The sequence below is a fragment of the Esox lucius genome, chromosome 24, assembly GCF_011004845.1.
Source record: "Esox lucius isolate fEsoLuc1 chromosome 24, fEsoLuc1.pri, whole genome shotgun sequence".
Taxonomy (NCBI): Eukaryota; Metazoa; Chordata; class Actinopteri; order Esociformes; family Esocidae; genus Esox; species Esox lucius.
The window spans coordinates 25,274,175-25,292,660 of record NC_047592.1 but is presented as its reverse complement, the minus strand read 5'-3'; the positions used below and the strand labels follow the sequence as shown (position 1 = coordinate 25,292,660).

General features: G+C 42.1%; 1 protein-coding gene and 1 long non-coding RNA gene across 8 annotated transcripts in view; both read right to left on the bottom strand.

Annotated features, from left to right (window-relative positions):
- Positions 1-10,792, bottom strand: part of si:ch211-200p22.4 (phosphatidylinositol-binding clathrin assembly protein) — a 58,686-nt gene extending 47,894 nt beyond the window's left edge. For 5 of the 7 annotated variants that reach the window (XM_029117496.2, XM_029117497.2, XM_029117499.2 and 2 more), the window contains exon 1: positions 9,586-9,715. In XM_029117496.2, the coding sequence (XP_028973329.1) occupies positions 9,586-9,715 (130 nt within the window). Of the gene's footprint in view, positions 1-9,585 lie in introns of all 7 variants that reach the window. The other 2 variants (XM_029117493.2, XM_029117495.2) reach the window with 1 other exon arrangement.
- A 3,113-nt stretch (positions 10,793-13,905) lies between these two features.
- On the bottom strand, positions 13,906-16,402 carry LOC105028226. The gene is made up of 4 exons (XR_829366.3): positions 16,026-16,402; positions 15,608-15,681; positions 14,996-15,121; positions 13,906-14,836 (listed from the first exon to the last, which is right to left on the bottom strand). It is a non-coding gene; the product is annotated as an uncharacterized LOC105028226 (long non-coding RNA).
- Positions 16,403-18,486: the final 2,084 nt, after the last annotated feature.

The window sequence follows — 18,486 nt, the reverse complement described above, 5'->3', positions numbered from 1 at the left end:
TATCTCAAACTTTTGGAAAATGCTCTTTGGTATTTTTATTTTGGTATTTCCTTCAGATTGACAGTCTGACCATTGATCCTTCAACAGGGCAGTCAACAGGTAGAGACCAATAGCAATGTAACAGAGTCCTCGTTAAGACAATTTCAATTATCTGTGAAAACTGGGAGCTTACACAGCACAGGGGTTGACCGTGCATGCAAGCAACATATTTAAGTAAATCATGTGTGTGGGATGAATACTAAACAGTTTTATTGTTTTCTTAAACACATTTTGCAACATAAAACCATAGCCAACTTACAATAATTGATTTTAAAAAAAATCAAACAATGAAATGTCAGTGCACCATTTGTAATTTAGTAATGGGAGAGAATTGGTTTGAATACCTTTGCAAGGCACTCTAAATTCTATTTCTTTGGCTCTTGCCACTCAAATGCTTTCTCCCTGACTGGTTTTGTTTTCCACTCGGCAGGCGTTATGGGGATATTATGGTCTACTCATAACACACCTAGTTACTACGGAAACATCACCACCTTGTTAGAATGTAGCAGAACCTCCCTGCTGGGCTTGGAGACAGACAGACACCAATTCATAATGAGAGGGATTCGTTTACAAGCTGCAAAAAATTCCTTCAAAACATGATAAACAACACACGCAAAGTATTTATGTTCTGTCATATTTCTAGTAGGGATCATGTCTAATGGTCTTCGCCTAGCTCAAAGAATTACAATGAAATGAAGAGGATTCAGATTTAGCATTAAAACATGGGATTCTTTTAGGGCTTACTACATTCAGTCTATTAGTTGATTGTTTAGTCGGAAGGCTTTTACTCAACTTTTGGAGCTGTCGCATGGCCACGCAACACCCGTCGGATCCCTACACGTCTCAGCGGACTACTTCATCCCTCAAAAAGCTTGACGACTTAGTTCATCCCTCAAAAAGCTTGACGACTTAGTTCATCCCTCAAAAAGCTTGACGACTTAGTTCATCCCTCAAAAAGCTTGACGACTTAGTTCATCCCTCAAAAAGCTTGACGACTTAGTTTATCCCTCAAAATGATGGGCTACTGAAACCATAATTGGTTATAATATATAAGACCAATGGTGTGACGTGAATAATTATATTAATACAAGTTTTCTAAATTGGGACTGAAATAAGGCCTTCATGGGTGCACTTTTTATTTTTGCATGCAGCACATTATTTGAGTGCAATTGCAGCTAAAGAATGTGCCGACCTACAAATGTCATTGGACTTACTCTTATTTGACCTACTTCATACTAAAAGTGAACAGATCTGTAGTATGGAAGCATTTCATTACAGTAGAGAGTGACCATTTTTTTCTATGCAAACTTTGATAAAAATGGTTTTACCTCCTATTTTTATTACTTAGTTTTTTTGTACTGTACAGTTTCTTGTACTGGAGACAAAACAAATGGAAGGGAATCATACCACAGCCAACAACGGGCACAGATCAGGAGACAAATCCAAAAGACTTGGCGGTCTGGTACAAGACAACACCATAAGCGTGATTTTGTTACTGAGGCAGGGGGGAGAAGGGTCAAGTGATGGATATGAGGAAAAGTTAGATTTATCAATTACCAAATAGATAAAAGCAGATTGGCAAAGTTCAGCCCCCTAGCATCTACAAGGGGAATGGATAGCCTTAGCAACCAACAAGATTACAGCTAGCTAGTTAGGCATCCTAGCTAACATTACACAACATGGGGTTTGGAATTCCAATTTTTATAGCCTATCCTGCCCCTTGGCATCATTTACTGAGCACAAGGTTTTTGTATGTGCCCTTGGTTAGCGACAAAGAAGTATTCGATTAGTCCAGAGATCAGTCAAATCTCAATTGACAACCAATTCTCCCTGGAGAATATTTTTGACATGCATATTTGCAGTATAGCAAAACTTGCATGGTGAACAAATCCAATGTCTCTTTCTCTCTTTCTCTACACAAGTTTTTTCATCTGATGTCTGGAGTGAAAGAGAGAAGGGCTGATTGGGTCCGTGGGGAGAGTGTGTGTCTGCACACACGGGTGTGTGTCTCTCTGCTGTAATGTAGGGGATATATGTTGGTTTAAAGGGAATGGAAATATTTTGGCACCGTCAAAAGCAGTTGTCTTAAATGGAGGGTGGGACAGGGAGAGAGAGGGTGATGACAAAATTGGGCGAGATAGCAGAATAGCAGAGGAAAAAAAGAAACAAAGGGAGAGTGAGAAAGGAAGAGAGAAAGAAAGAAAAAACGACTGAAAGAGAAAGTATTAGTGTGACTGCGGTGTGAGCAGAGCAGACCGGGAAGGCTAGTTCATTCTGGGGCGTGGTGGTGGGGGATCTCATCTTAGCTAACCTGCAATCTGCAGTATCATGAACAGGCATGGCTGAACACCGCGTGGTCTCTTCGCTCCTCCACCCCTGGCCAGCCACCGAGCCTTTGAGAGCTACTGGGAAAACCTACATACCAGCCAGTCTCAGAAGTGCATGCATTCTGTGGTTCACTACATGATGGCAACAGAAATAAACCTGGAATACCATACATCACGGCACAAACATGAGATTCAGATATTTTCAAACGACATGGGTCCCTATGTAGAATCCTGCCTCTAACACTCCAAGGATACATACATTGAAGTCAAACTTCCTGCTGACTAACTGACCACCATTAACTGAATGACAAACAGTTAAATGATTCCCAAATGAGAGGCACGCTTCAATTACAAACTTAGGAACAAAATCCTCCTTTTCATCGTGACCATCAAAAGAAAACATTAACATGCAATTGCATGGAATTGTTGCGCAGCAACTGGGCTTATAAAAAAAGCGTGTGTCCCTCCAGCTACAGACAGCTGTTTAAGGTGGTGAGCTCTTGTGATGTACAGCCAACAGTTGATATTAGCATCTGCGGCTGTTGGGGTTTCGATGATCAGATGCTGGCAAAATACACAGGATTGGATATTGGCGACAGCAAGTCTATGTAAAAGGAGCCAAAAAGGCAACAAAACAGATTGTCTTAACAACGTCCCCGTAAACAAGTTGTTGATGACAGGCAGACCGGAAACATGCAGGCTTATGCCTAGTAAACTCAGCAACAACCACAATAATGTCTGCAGTCTGGAATCACTTTACACTTGAAAAAGTCACTAGTAAAACCGCGCCAACCGCGCCAGCTAGCCTGTCTGTTCGGTCTTCAATTGATTAGCCAGACAGGCTACCACCAAGTGCCTAAAGTCAATCTAGTGCCACTTATCAAAAGGGCAACGGGATGACAATCGTCTATTGGCAATGACGATGGTCAACAAAAAATGTCTTAATTATTGTCCACGCTGAACGAAACCTCAAATTACAAATAGGTTTGATAAATTAAGTTGCAGTAAATGTTACCATGAGAACTTAAACTTAGGCAATTTGTAAATATCCATTTAGAAATATTGTTGAAGGGTTTATTAACGTCCTTGAATTGTGCTAGGTTCATACCATCCTGATCCCATCTCCAACACCTGCTAGTCATGTTAGGTTTCTTTTTTAAGAGATTCATTTTAACAATTACATCATATGCATTCTTTTCAATGTTTAAATTACACAGCCTAAATAAAATATATATATTTGCCCATCGAAATAACACAATACAAAACTATTACTTAAGTCTTTATAATGCTTGAAAACAACATTTATATTTTCTGCAACTAACTTGTTCAGGTCTACTTGCTAACCTTAATCAGTTGGCCTGAAAATGTTAAAAGTCTATATAATCTTCCACATTTAAAAAAGGAATGTGTACTCTTTGCTGTTTTTTTAACAAGCGAACTAATGTCTGTTGATACATTGCGTTATTCCCACCGATTTAACCTCCTGCCCACTCAGCACATACAGCCCTGCAGCAGACCCAAAAAGACCATTACATGGTGACTGGAATAAAGTGTAAATCCAGACATGGCAAAGCCTTAGTTACAAATTAACTGTATCCTACCAAAGACATGCTAGGACCCTGATAAGACATTCGAGAACCCTAATCAGACCTTCTAGAATGCTAAACAATGACATTAGAGAATGCTGGAAACAAATACAAAGAGATGGACAGACAGATCAACCAGATGACTGGTGAGCTCATCTGTGCTACTCAGGGTTCACAGAAAGGCCTCTGTGCGTGTGTGTGGGGTTGTGTGTGTGTGTGTGTGTGTACACAGCTCCATTGTTCCTTCAGCAGAGTTCAAATAGGTCAGCACAGAGCTGGCATGACCTTTGCCCTCTCAAATGCCCTGGTTGGTACTTGGCAACATCCCCTCCCAGTACTGGCCTGAGCATAGGGACCTTACCTAATCAGCCACACACGCACGCACGCACGCACACGATCTGGATGCGAGGCGAGAGATGTAGCAAACAACAACTGGAGGATAGCTAGGCCAATCAATGGACATGAAGTCCTTCAAAGTCAAGTGATCCTTTTTCAAAGGACGCTTTTGAAGCATCGGCACAAAGCCCCTAGCTACCAGTGGATATAAACCAACCCAGCTTAAATCAACAACCAATAGCCGGGGAATAAGAACTGGAAACTGTTTTCGACTATTGAGATGAAGCCCTAGTTGCGTTAGTTAAGAGGAGGAAGCTGTTGAAATGTATTTAGATGCAGCCCTAGTGTTGGAGTTAAAAGGAGGAAGCTGCTGCAGGTGGTACCAGGTTTAAGAGTACATCTGGTCTGCTATCTTATCTATCTAGTGGGAAGATTAGAGTAGAGCACCTGGCATAGCTTATAATCTATTGCTGATTCTTTGCATGCCTGTCACACGCACGCACGCACGCAGGCAAGGATTCCCTTGCATGAGTCCCCCAAATCCCTCAGAGGGAGAGAGAAAGAGAGAAATTGAGGAGGTAGAGACGGCAGATGGGTTATTAATAGATCCAGTCTACAGACGGGATTCTTTCCTCGTTTCTCGCTGCCTTTGTGTCCCCGTCCATCCCTGTTTTAGAGGATTCAATTTTCCTGACAATTGTAGATTCCTCCACAGAACAATGAAACCGGGACAGGAAGTAACTCAAATCCATATGTCAGAACTCCTTCTATTCCAAAAGCATGAATCTGCTATGAAGACTGCTCAAAAGAACAATTGCTTATTGAAGCAATCATCCATTTTCAGTTCTAAACTGTGTGCGAGTGTCTGCCTACGTATGCAGAAAGGAAAGCAGAGCAAGAAACTGCTGAGAAAAAAAGCCAAATCCGCTCTGAGCTGGAGACACTGCTATTCTGCACCGCCTTCCCGACAATCCATCGCAATCATGCATTCAAATGGAACCATGTCTACAATGTGAATGAAGCGGAACTTCTCCATTTGAATGTCTTCAGCAGGTTTATACCAATAGCTGCTGGCTCGACTTGGCTTTAGGCCACACAGAGACAACATTCTGGTCCGGGGGAGTAGGAGAGCAGACCTAGAAACCGTTTTCAATCCAGGTCATGATAAACAGCATTACACTGATGTGGAGGGGGGGGGGGGGCTGATCCCAGACCAGCACTCCTACTCTTAATGACACTTAATGAATACAACCTCCCTCTAACGCCTACATCCTGACACTCCATCGGGATGGTCAGAACATGGGGAGGGGAAAGCTGATCCTGGAAGTGTCCGCAGGCCGCATTCACACCCCATCGTCCCCCTCTGATTTCCACGCTCTTTCTCCTTACCCTCGCTTTCTCGTTCCCTCTTCCTCAGCCTCCCAAGCTCGTTCTTCCAACAGCTCTCGTCCAATCAGCTTTGCCAACGGACACGGGGAGCTGTCCACCCCGCCCCACGCGCAGCAGTCAAGTCCTGAAAGGGTATGTGCCATGGGAGTGCGAGTCCAGCTGCAGCAAGGTAGCGAGAGAGTGGGGACGGTGGTCGTGCCTGCGCCTCTTCCTGACTAGTCAAAGCCCAGACTTCCCACCCTCTTTCAGACAGCTCTTGTTCCTCAGCCTGTGCCGTGGTGGTGTGAATCCAGACCAGCAGAGCCAGAGCATCAGGAGAGACAGCGTGAGAGACAGCGTGAGAAACAGGGAGAACGGCAGACAGGAGAGAACAGAGAGACAAAAACGGAGAGGACAGTGAGAGACAGACTGACCGAGAGAATCCAGGGAGGGGAGGAAGGTAGACAGAAGGTACATAAGCCCACAGACATGGCCAAAGGACCCAGCCAGCCAGGCTAAAAATACCCTAACCTGAGTATGTGCGGAGGACAGGAGAAGGAGCACTGAATGTTCCCCACACACCCTACACACACTCGAACAGACAAGAGCGCATTTTCTCCTCCCAACATGAGCCTGTGTTTCAGAGGATTTTTCCACCGTCTCCAGGGCCCAGCACTAGGCTGCCTGCCCTGCTGAAAACCCGGGCAGCATCAAAGTGGACAGTGCGCCGACCGGCTCACATGTCAAGGCGACTGCAGGGATTCAGCCCCTAAGATATTACACATGTAGTAACACAATCCAAGCAATTTTTCATGCAGTAACTACAAGAGGTCTCCACCGAGGACAATAACAATCGTTCCCGTACCCATTAGAAAACCACCTGGGCCAGCTGGTCCCATTGTCGTCCGTGGCGGGGATCACCAAGTCGTAGTAAAAAGCCCAAGGACAACCATCTGAATACATTTCACCAGTGAAAGTAATAAAGGCCTATCATTATTATTCTAGATAATGTATGCTGTCAAAATGCATAAAAATGATCTTTAAATACCTTAAACACACACGCGCACACACTCACTCAGAGAAATTGACTCTCAAGGTGCCCCCATACTTCAATTCTGAATAGGTGCCAAGGTCTAAGTCTCATTGTGGGACCACACACACAAACCCTGTTACCATGGTCATGAGCTGCCATTCGGTCTGTGGTTATTCAAGGTTGAGAGTGGCTATTCAATTCCGGCAGTATATCAGGTAGACACAGATGACAAGCGTTGAGAGTAAAATGGTTCCAAAACCAGCCCCCTAGCAGTTGAGGACTAATTGGACATCTTAAAGGAGCGTATATGATATTGCTTTTCATTTCTTTGTTTAGCACTTATATTTTGACAGGAATGTGGTGAAACAGAGAAAATTGGTTGAAAGATTATTGGGCCAGATTCTAACCCATGCTACTGAGGTATATATGCACCTGGAGGCAGCTTAAACCAGCGGACTGATTTAGTAAGCTGTATATGATCACATTCTGGAAAGCGCAATTCATGATACTGCGTCTAGGTGTGAGAAAAACAATACAGTAGCGTTTCTTTTTAAGCCTGACAAATACCTGCGCCAATCAAACAATAGCTGTGTTAACCTGTCAAGGGTGTGGACAAGGTGAGTCAAAATTCACAGAAGCTGTCCCAGGCACTTAGGAAATTAACTGACGCAAAATAACTAACAGACCAAAGCAAAACCTCAGAGGTATCCTGTGCACTTACAAGTAGCAAGACCTGGGTTGAACTGACGCCATGTGTGCCTCCTGGTTGTGTGGCACATTGTGCCTATGTGGCCCTGCTGTGCACAGAGCCTAGGTTGGCATGGCTGTGGTGTGGACGTGGTCGGGTTGACATTTAAAACCCAGCATTTCCCCTAATACCTTAGAACTGTTGTCATGGCGGCCAACCGCCTTGTGGGTCGGTTTAACCCAGGGGAGTTGCACCATGGCGCCGGTTCTAATTCCCGCAAGGAAGACTTAAAGTGGGAGCACACCTCTGATCTCTAACTCGGCTCGCGCTCTGCTCACGCTGCGCAGTTGACCACCCGTGGCTGGCGCGTCGCCTTTAGCAACTGACCTTGTGCAAACGCTAAACGTTAATTGTGACCTCTGAACTAATCAGAAAAGGTGAAATGTCTGTTCCTGGAAGACAAAAGCGAGGTCTGTTGCCCCCACCCCCTCTTTAACTAATACAGAGGAGAGAATAGGCCAACAAGTAGTTTTGCTTGGGGTCATTAAGAAAATGTTCTTAACGGCCCAATTTATGCGCTTGAACCATGTATCCATCAAAAGATGAAGGCGCTGTACTGAACAGCATGTCACAGGATTAGAGTGTGTGCTAAGTGACTGTCAACTGTAAAAACATAATGCCCTTCAGTTTCCTTCCAGTCATACCATTAAAAATAGGATGTAGCATACAGCTGACCAGTTCCGATTAGCAATGACAACACGCAGCTAGCTGGGGGGAGGGAGACAGCATCATCTCTAGGAGCACAGCCAGAAGTAATTGGGGGAGACGGTCCCAATCATGACACTAAATGGCTTCAAAACACCATTTATTTTGTCCAATGATGCGTGAATGTCAAGCTGGGCTGATAGGGCTGCAGCAGCAGTAGAGCAACACAGACATCGGTGACGATACAAAACCAGGGGAATCATTTGAATTCCAGCATGGTTTTTACAGCAATACATTTGACTGGAACAAAAACCTTCTGTAAGGTAACTAAACTTCACACGGAAGGTCATTTTGTGGACAAAATGGCAAAAACGTTTGAGAGATAGGTTTTACGTAACCCATCCTAACAGATAGTGGCCGTGTCTTAGATCTAAAAACTGAATTTATTCATTTCTTGTTCACAGAGATGGAATCAGTCGTTCTGGGACCATCTTGTATTTCATGGGTGTAGGTTTAGAGGGGGACATGGACTACTAGCAGGTACAGTCATTGGACTTGGATGTGTCACTATGGAATGTCCTCCTGTGATCTTCAACCTACGGTTCATGTGGTTAGACTTTATTGTTTCTACATTATCACCTCTACATATTCATAAATATGTACATTGAATGATCAAAAAGATATCTTAAATAAATAATAGCAATAATATTTCTGACTAGGGGTCAGTGTAGGTGATGACACCCACTACGATAAACCCCATGGCATAGCCGAGCTCCAGGCCTAGCTAGAATGCATCTTAGTAGCTCAGCGGTGTAGGGAAACGAGTTATGACAACACCCTAAAGCAATCCTAAGCACTGTAACGGCTGCAACGCAGATGTCTCCTCCTCTGCTTCCTGTACAGTCTGATCCAGAGACTTGACTCATCGTTTCAATCAGCGCTCCTTGAACCAGGCATCAATACTAGTGATACTGCTTTTCGTAATGGTTTTCAGTCTACATACATAGACGGGGGGGACATTGCAGCGACTAGCCTAATAATAGTGAGGCACCGGGGAATTACTAGAGATCAAGTTCAAATTGAACTTCACTGTCCCAGAGGGTTTATGGATTTCATAAGAAAGGGGGATAGAAACCTACATCATAGTGCAGGGATGACATGGAAACACGGGAGACTGTATAAGCTACCCCCACAATGATCATCATGCTAATAAATTCATGACCAGTGTCTACTGCCCAGACAGAAACAGCAGGGTCTGCGCCGTCTGACTTCGTCGAAATTAATTCGTTGACTAATGTCGGCTAGTGTAGAGTCTGCTACAATGAAATGTCGAAAAGCATACACCGATAGAATGCAACAATTAAGCAAGCTACACTGGTATGTCTGGTTTTGATTGAAGCACTACGAGCGCAGTCTCTCACACACACACACACACACACACATTCCGACTCCAGCCGCGCACGCGCGCAAAAAGAGCGACAGAGACATACACACACCACTCACAATCAAGGTGTTTCTTCTTGGGTCCGCTGACTTCGTGCGTCGTGGCCTTGCACACTGCTTTGTTGATAGCAGACCCGGTCATGCTGTGCTGTGCCGCGGCGATACGATCCGTTATAGACTGTCCAGACATTGTTTCACTGACACGTTACAATTACAAAACCCACGATAATTAGCTAGATGATCAACACACAAGGTCCAATGATTGGATACTAACTGACGTGCGTAACACCAGTGATGACAACTATGTGATGGTTTTTCAGGCCACGTCAATTGGTTCCTTCTTTACAAAAATGGTATGACGTTAACAGTAGTCCGGCATCGTCGAAAAATGTCAGGCTAATTTTAGGTATTATTTGTTACAACCTTGTGGGATTAGTTAACAGCTAGTTTGCTGCAGGCAAAAATCAGGGAGCACAAGATAGTCACCCTCACCAATAGCTGACTAATTAACAAGGTATTATGTATACGGTAGTTAAAAAAAACTTTGACAATTGACATCTAACAAGAGACCTAGCTTGTGTTAGCTAATATTTCCGTTGCAACATTCGAACCAGGAAAGAGTCCCACTGTGCAATTTGTAAACAGAAATGTCAGCTCGTTGGCTACATATAAACATAGCTAGCTAACTGAATATATACTGTCAATTAACAAGTCCAGAGCCCACAGGCGATCTACCTATGTGCCCCGAATTTAAATCAGTTTAGCTTGCGCGCTAACATCAAATCCTTTTTGTCTTCAACTTGCGCAGACGTTGTGTTTACTGTAACGTTAAGTTTCCTCTATCAGAATAGTCCATTGATTTCGAGCGAAACATAACGAACGCAAAGTATCAAAAATAAAATGTCCAGCTTGCCAACTTCAGAGTAGTGGTAGACGGACCCAGGGGAGACCAGATAGCAGCTAGCCTTCCTGTTAGCTGGCTAGTAGCTATCAAACGGCGTAGAACGTAGGATTCGCCGGGTTGGGGTTCTTTCTCAACCCTGATTCTTTCGTATCTCGTGCCAGGAGTTGAACACTGGGATTTTACGTATGTAGTTCAATATATCCATAAAACCTGCTCCAATTTTCTTTAAACCCAAAATCTTAGTAACCGATTATTCACGACATCCAGCTCATATCGTTCGAATTTTTCTTAATCGGGTTTCTTGAATGTGTAGTAGTAGCTTGACTGGCTTTTCTCACAGCCAGTATACCCTGGCGGACAAAATGGCAGCGTAAGAATCAGCTGATCTAAAAAAATATTTGATTGGACTATAGGAGAGTGTTTCTGACATTTAAGGTGGACATGTAACAATTGTTGTGGAATGTTTGAGACAAAAGCAGAAATCTACCCGGGTTTACTAGACACTTAAACATAATTCGGTGATGTGTGTCATTCAAGATCATGTATAGCTTGGAAATGTCATGTTACAAAGTAATCTTTTGAAATTTAAGGTCGTACTAAATTATTTGTCAGGCTCCGTGTCCTTGATTGACTCAGAATATGGAACATTCTGTGTCTAAAAATGTTGTTAGCCTGCCTACCAGTGGCAACTTTACCACTCACCTAAAAAAACATACACAGGCACACACCATTACAAAACCGATTCACCTGGCCACCTACTGGGTGCTTCTGCACAATGTGATCATGATCATTGAAAAATCTGCAAAAAAAATATTTATTGTTGACATTTATGCCTATGATATTCAGCGGATAGGCGTTTCACCGTCCATTATTGGCTAAGCAGTTAAGAAGATTGTCTTCGAGGGGTGTTTACCTCACTCTGTGAATAACCTTACTTTAACACAGTATTTGCTTATAATTCATAGTATTTTATGAGAAAAAAACACCTCGCTCTCCTTCTACCGCTCTCTCTTTCAGCTTACAGCTCTTTCATACTGCGCTTTCTGTCTCTACTGCTCTCTCAGCTTTGACCTGGATTGCTAAGTGTACGTAACAGTGTTTGCTCAACAAAGTTGAATTCAGGTGCACTCCAGGCAAATATGGACCCGTCTACCTAAGATCAACATTGCAAAACCCGTGTCATCATTGATGAGGCATCTGGTGAGTCAAAGCTCAAGTGGGACCTGGATATTCTCTCTAGAGAAGGTTCCCATCAGAGAAAACCATTTATTCCATGTGCATATTCTTTTTTAGGTTAATTTCTCACAGAAATTCACAATAATATAGGGAAATTTATAAGGTAATTGGCACAAATATAAATAATAAATATTTAACCATAGTGAAAACAGGATCTTATGTAAATATCATTTTTACATAGTACTCTTCATATGTGTTATTGTTGCAGATCCTGTAACATTTTAACATAGAGGTTTGTGTGTGTGTGCATGTGTGCGTGTGTGTGCAAGTGCAATATCCTGGTGTTGCTATACAACAAAAATATAGAAAATCTTGACATAGTTTGTTACGTCCCCACAATGAATAAGGCTTAGGGGTTAGGTTTAGAGTAACACTTACAGTTGGGGTTAGTGTTAGAATATGATTTTGTTTTAGGTTTTAGTGGTTAGGTTTAGTGTTGGGAATTTAGGGTTACAGTCTTGGCCAAGTATTGGCACCCTTTAACTTAACTCACATCCTCTCAGAAACATTAGTTGATCAAAGTTAATACTACAGAACCATTTATTTTTTGTTTCATAACCTATTTTTTATTAGAAAATACATATAAATTCCATTGACAAAATAATTATAATAACACCCTAAACTCAATATTTTGTAACATATGCATTGACTAAAATAACAGCACTGAATCATTTCCTATAGCCATGGATTCACTACCTGCACCTCTGTGATGGCAGTTTGGCCCACTATTTTTGAGCACACTGCTCCTGTTCTACCAGATTTATAGGGCACCCTCAAACTGCTGTTTCCAGATCTCTCCACAGGTTTTCAATAAGATTTAGATCATGACTCCTTGCTGGCCACTTGCACAGCATTGCACTCCAAAATGCCTTGATATTCTGTGATCAAAATGATCTGTGATATTCTGTTAAAGGCACCCAGTGCCAGAGTTGCAATGCAGTGCCAAAACATCACTGAAAATCATCCATGTTTGACTGTGGGGAAGGTGTTCTTTTATTTGAAGGCTTTGTTTTGTTTTCTGTAAACATAGAGATGGTGTACTTTACCAAAAAAGCTCTAATTTGGTCTCATTTGTATACAGGAGATTGTCCCAGGATTGTGGCATGTTCAGGTGTGTTTTGGCAAATTGCATTGTTTCTTACGTCTCTCTCACAGCAGTGGTTCTCCTGCTACACATTTGGTCATGGCCCTGGTGGGCAATTAATGAACAAAAAGAGAAGTGCAAGGGGAAGAGGTGAGGGAGAAATCAAAACAAGAGGTCAAACCCGTTTTAAGGTGAAGTGGCTTTGTCTCTGGGACAGCCTCCCAAGAAGTGCTTCTTTCATTACTGACGTTTTGACTCCAAAGTCAGAGCCATGATTAGTCTGGTGGTGGTTTGGGAGGAATGGGTGCTGGGGCTTCATAATCTTGGTGGCCTCTCCACATCCATTTCCATCTTACAGCCTTGTCATCATACATTTTCCTGGACCAAGCTCCAAGCTTCTCCTTGGGAGCTCTTAAATACCTCCCATGACAAGGTCCCCATAGGAGGCAGGTGTGTAGGGGCAAGGTTGGCCCTGCTGGCTTCCCCTGGATTCCTATAGCTGAACCAATGTTCTCAGTTGGGGGAAGAAGGTCTCTGGACATGGACTTGTAACTGAGATTGTCCATGCAATCCCTTTTAATAAAGGGCAAGGGTGACAATACATTTTCCTATAACTGTAGGTTAAATTTAGAAATAAAGGTTAGGTTACTGAGAAAAGGGTTAGGGGTTGTTATGATAACTGTTAGGGTAAGGGTGAGGGTTAGGTTTAGTATTGCAAGATTAGAAAAATAGTGGATTATAATTCTGGTCCTCACAAGGATAGAAAAACAAATGTTTGAGTGTTTTGATGCATTTTCCAGGAAATGCTTGCATGAAAAAAATGATGAGGGTTAGTAAAGGAAGTAGTCTGGGTAATGAAAACAGCGTTCTTCTGTGGGAAAAGTCGAATTGGTTCAACTTCTGAGAACAAACAACCATGCATGTGCACGCTCGCACACACGCACTTTCACACATACACCCACACACACACACGTCATCACTACTACATTTTGTTGCGTGGTCTGTCTTGTGTATCCTTTGCATACATTCAACTAATTAAAATAAATACATTATGAATGGTAATGTTAACCTTGTTGAGAATATTTTAATCATTTTAATTATAAATGGAAACCATTTGGATTATATAGTTGTCAAATAAAATAACAAATCATAATGATTTAATGTGTTTACATAAAATTCTAAATATTAAAAAGTCACCAATACACATAAATATAACATTCACATTTCACCTTTAACCATATAAAAACAAATGTTGAATGTTTCTTCTGATTTCTCTTTCAACTGTTCAAAGTGCCATTCTTACTCAATAATCTGGAGGACAACACCATCTAGAGGCATAATAGTAGAACTATTTCCATGGCAACAAGCAATGGCAGTAGCCCATGGCAACCAGCCGAACCAGACAGCCCATCCCCTGAGACTTCTATCGGTACCTGACAATCTCTTCTAAATCTGTCACATGCCAATTATATGAACATGTTCACTTGATTTTTTACACTATTAATTGCATTTGACAATCTAACGCCTTAAAAATCCCATGAAGTGCTTCTTACATAATTGATGTTATGACTCTATAGCCAGAGCCAAAATTAGTCTGCTTCGTATTTCGCACAGGCAGGTAGAAGAGTGTTGAATATAAATCTCTGGACATTTTTGTCAAAAAATGTGTCAAAGATATCTGTCATATATACAAACTCAAAGCGTTCTTTTTGAATGAAAACATTGAGTTCTCGGATCATAAAGCAGCACACTCCGCCCTTATGAATATACCTACTCAAGTAGCCCTGGCACTTAAAGCCTCAATAGGCTTATTATGCATTAATTTGACTCAGTATGCAGAGGGACCAAATATTATAATGTCCATTCACAACACCAAAGTGAACTTCAAAAGGCTTTTGCCTCAGTATGCTTTTAAAAGGCAGGGTCACCAATATAGCGGGGCACAGAATGTCACAACATCACTGTAACCTACACAAAACCAGCAAGAGCTTCCGACTCTGGGGTGACCACTATTGGCTGGCACCAGCCAATGCAGATATATCGCAGTATGCAAAGGTAGACACTCCCGGAGAGTCCCACGGTAAGACCTATGAAGAGATAGAGTATATAGATTGGATAGATAGGTGGTATAGGTGGTATTGGATTAACAGATGATAGTTGGATATTGATAGACTGTGATAATAGATGACGGGTGGATTGATGATGTCAACAATATAACTAAACATCACTTAAAAAGAAACTTCTACCAAGGAGTAGGAGACTGATGTAGGGCTGAACAGGTTGGCCAGTTAGGCTGGACGGTGTAGTAATCTGGTTCAGGGAGCTGCTGTCATTGGTGTTGAGGGCAGGTGGAGGAAGGTCTGTGTTTTGTGCTAAGAAAAAGGGATAAGGGGAGGAATGAGGTGGGAGCGAGAGAAGGAGCAAAAGAGAAGAAGAGAGAATGGGTTTGGGTGAAATGACCAATAGATAGAAAACGAAGAAGAGGAGAAAAAGGAAGGAGAGGAAGGAGAAACAGAGGAAACAGAGAGAGGGAGAGAATGACAAAATGGAAAAGAGCCCAGAGGTCTGCATAATAGTTCAAACAGATCTGGCACTCAGGGTATACAGTATGAGCAGTACAAACATTATCACAAACACATTTAGCTCTCAGACCACATGAAAGGATCAGATATTATAGCTAAAAACATTTGGCACCCAGGCTATAAGTGTTGAACAGAAATTGTAGCACAAACAGAGCTGGCACCCGTGCAGGAGTGAAAAGGAAAGCACAAATAGATGTTGCATCGTTCTGGATACATGTTAGATTTCACAATACCACAAAGAGACTGGCACTACAAATAACAAATGCACAGACTCACCTGTATTAAGTGGTAAAATCATTATCAGCATCAAATTAACCCCTGGAGACCACATCTTCCAGGGAGACATTTATCTGTGCAGATGTATTGAAACATAATATATAATATAAATATGTCATAATGATAGAAATGTAAATCAAATTAATGCGTCCATGTTTATTTATCTGAAAGATGGACTCATATAAACATTTAATAACAATTTTCTCATTATAGTATTCATTATAGGTCAATTATATTTCAGACCCAAAAAAGTATACAAGTAATTGGCTATTTACATTTCTCGGTCAATATGAAAATTATATACTTAGAAATATTGTTTGGAACCCAAGACAAGAACAGCCACACAAAATACCAATAGATTTATGGAACAGTAGATACATTTTGAAACAGCATAAATAAGTTATATTTAAACACTTACAACAAAATGATCAGCAATATTTCGTTTTGGATGTATTTTCCACAGTCTCCTCTTTTCACATTTCAATAGGAATAATATGTAGGCTCTTTTGTCTCGCCAGCGCACATCTTTTTTTTAGCTAAGAGTAAAAACGCTCGTCATGCTTTAGCTCACCGCATTGTAAGTTCTGCCCGAGCTCATCCCCCCAGAGCGTTACCTTCTGTACTAACCGTACTCACTGCTGCGCTCGGAATCAGGGCCAGGCAATGATAGATATTCGTGCGTGAATAAATGCATACAAATGACTGCTGAACTGAAACTTCTTGGTTTTGCCTCAAATCATCAGGGAGAGCTTTAAGTAAGAATTCACGGACGTTTTACATGTTTAGACGTGTACATTTATGCCTAAAAGCGTGTTCTCGCTCTTAATATCCTTGAGACATGGTTTTGAAGAAGTCTCTTTTTTCAGTTTTGCGCAATATCATGTCCAAATGATCCTCAACTATCTTAAATTAATTGTGTTATTAAACTATGTCATTTTATAATTTTTTTTACATTGCTAATTTGTGTTCCTATGATTTTTGCTGACCTTACCTTTAAATGTTACTGTTCTACAAAAATGTAATTCAAATGTTCGATAAACAATTCGTCTTTTTCTTAAAGCTGTCTGATCGTATTTTAATGGTAATACACTGCTCAGAAAAATTAAGGTAACACGTAATCATCACAGTATAACAGTATAACAAGTCAATTAAATGTCAGGGACATCAGACTGTCTAGTTAGGAAGCATATGTAATAGTGAATCAATGCCACCTGTTGATGCAAATGAAAGTGACCACAGGTGCACTGGAGAGGCAATAGCAAGACAACTCCTAAAAGGGAATGGTAGCCACAGACAATTGCTCTCTCCTTATCCTTCCTGACTGATTTTTCTCTAGTTTCGCATTTTGTTAGTGTCCTTGTCACTTCTGCTAACATGAGGTGGTAATTGCTGCCCATTCAGGTTGCACAGGTAGTCCACCTCCTCCAGAATGGCACATCTATATGTGTAGTCACAAGAAGGTTTGCTGTGTCTTCCAGTACAGTCTCAAGAGCTTGGAAGAGATACCAGGAAACAGGCTGTTACACGATGTGGATACATTTTAGTGTATAAGTTGTCAAACTGTTGTGAGCATTGAAGCAAAATGTTGAATGTCTGTAGCATAAGCTGAAACTGATAGTTGCAAATAGAAAACAGGAAATCTTATTTAGACTGTTTCTAGGGAACAAGAGCAGACTGAGCTTGTGTGTCAGATTAAGAATAGACAAGACAGAAACCACAAAGTGCAAAGATGATGCTTGTACTGTATTTACACATAAAGGTATAGAACATAAACTGGACCAATGGCACACATGCTTGGCATATTCAACCCCCACTTTTAGGCGTGTTTGAAGTATAAATAATGCTCATGTGACTGATTGATCTTTAGACATTGTGCAGCGACACTCTGTCTCCAAAAGCTTTTGTAATAAACGAAATATACGGTACGGTAATTGACCTGACTCCTGGTGTGTTATTCTCCTTTCCAACAAACCAACTCGGGGAAGTGTTAGACTTCAACAACGAGGAGAACTGGAGCGTGGTGTAGAAGGGAATCAACCCAGCAGCAGGACCGGTATCTGCTCTTTTGTGCAAAAAGGAACAGCAGGAGCACTGCCAGAGCCCTACAAAATGACCTCCAGCAGGCTACTGGTGTACATATTTCTGACCAAACTGTCAGAAACAGACTCCATGAGGGTGGCATGAGGGCCTGACGTCCTTTAGTAGGACCTTTTCTCACAGCCCAGCACCGTGCAGCTAGATCGGCATTTGACAGAGAACACCAGTACGAGCAGGTCTGCCATTGGTGTCCTCTTCTCTTCACAGATGAGTCTGGACACGCCATGGTGAACATTATGCTGCCTGCAACCTCATGCAGCATGACTGGTTTGGCGGTGGGTCAGTGATGGTCTGGGGAGGCATATCCTTAGAGGGTCGCAAAGACCTCCATGTGCTAGCCAACGGTACCCTGAATGCTCAGACCTAAAATCAGCCTTCACACTGGTGCAGTGGGCCCTGGGTTCCTCCAGATGCAGGACAAAGCCCGGCCTCATGTGGCCAGTGTGTAGGCAATTTCTGGACGATAAAGGTATTGATGCCATTGACTGCCCCTCACGTTCCCAGACCCGAATCCAATTGAGAACCTCTGGGACATTATGTAACAGTGCATACAATGCCACGAGGTACACCATCCTCCATCTCATCAGGGAGTCCATACAGGCATCCGGGGGCCGTACACACTACTGAGTCACATTATGAGTTGCCAGGATAAAATTCACTCAAGTTGGAACAGCCTCTGATTTTAATTGTTTCCTTTGATTTTCAGTGTGAGTTTAAATCCAGCCCTCAATTGCTTGGTGATTTTGGTTTCCACTGAATGCCGTTACGTAATTTTGTTCTCA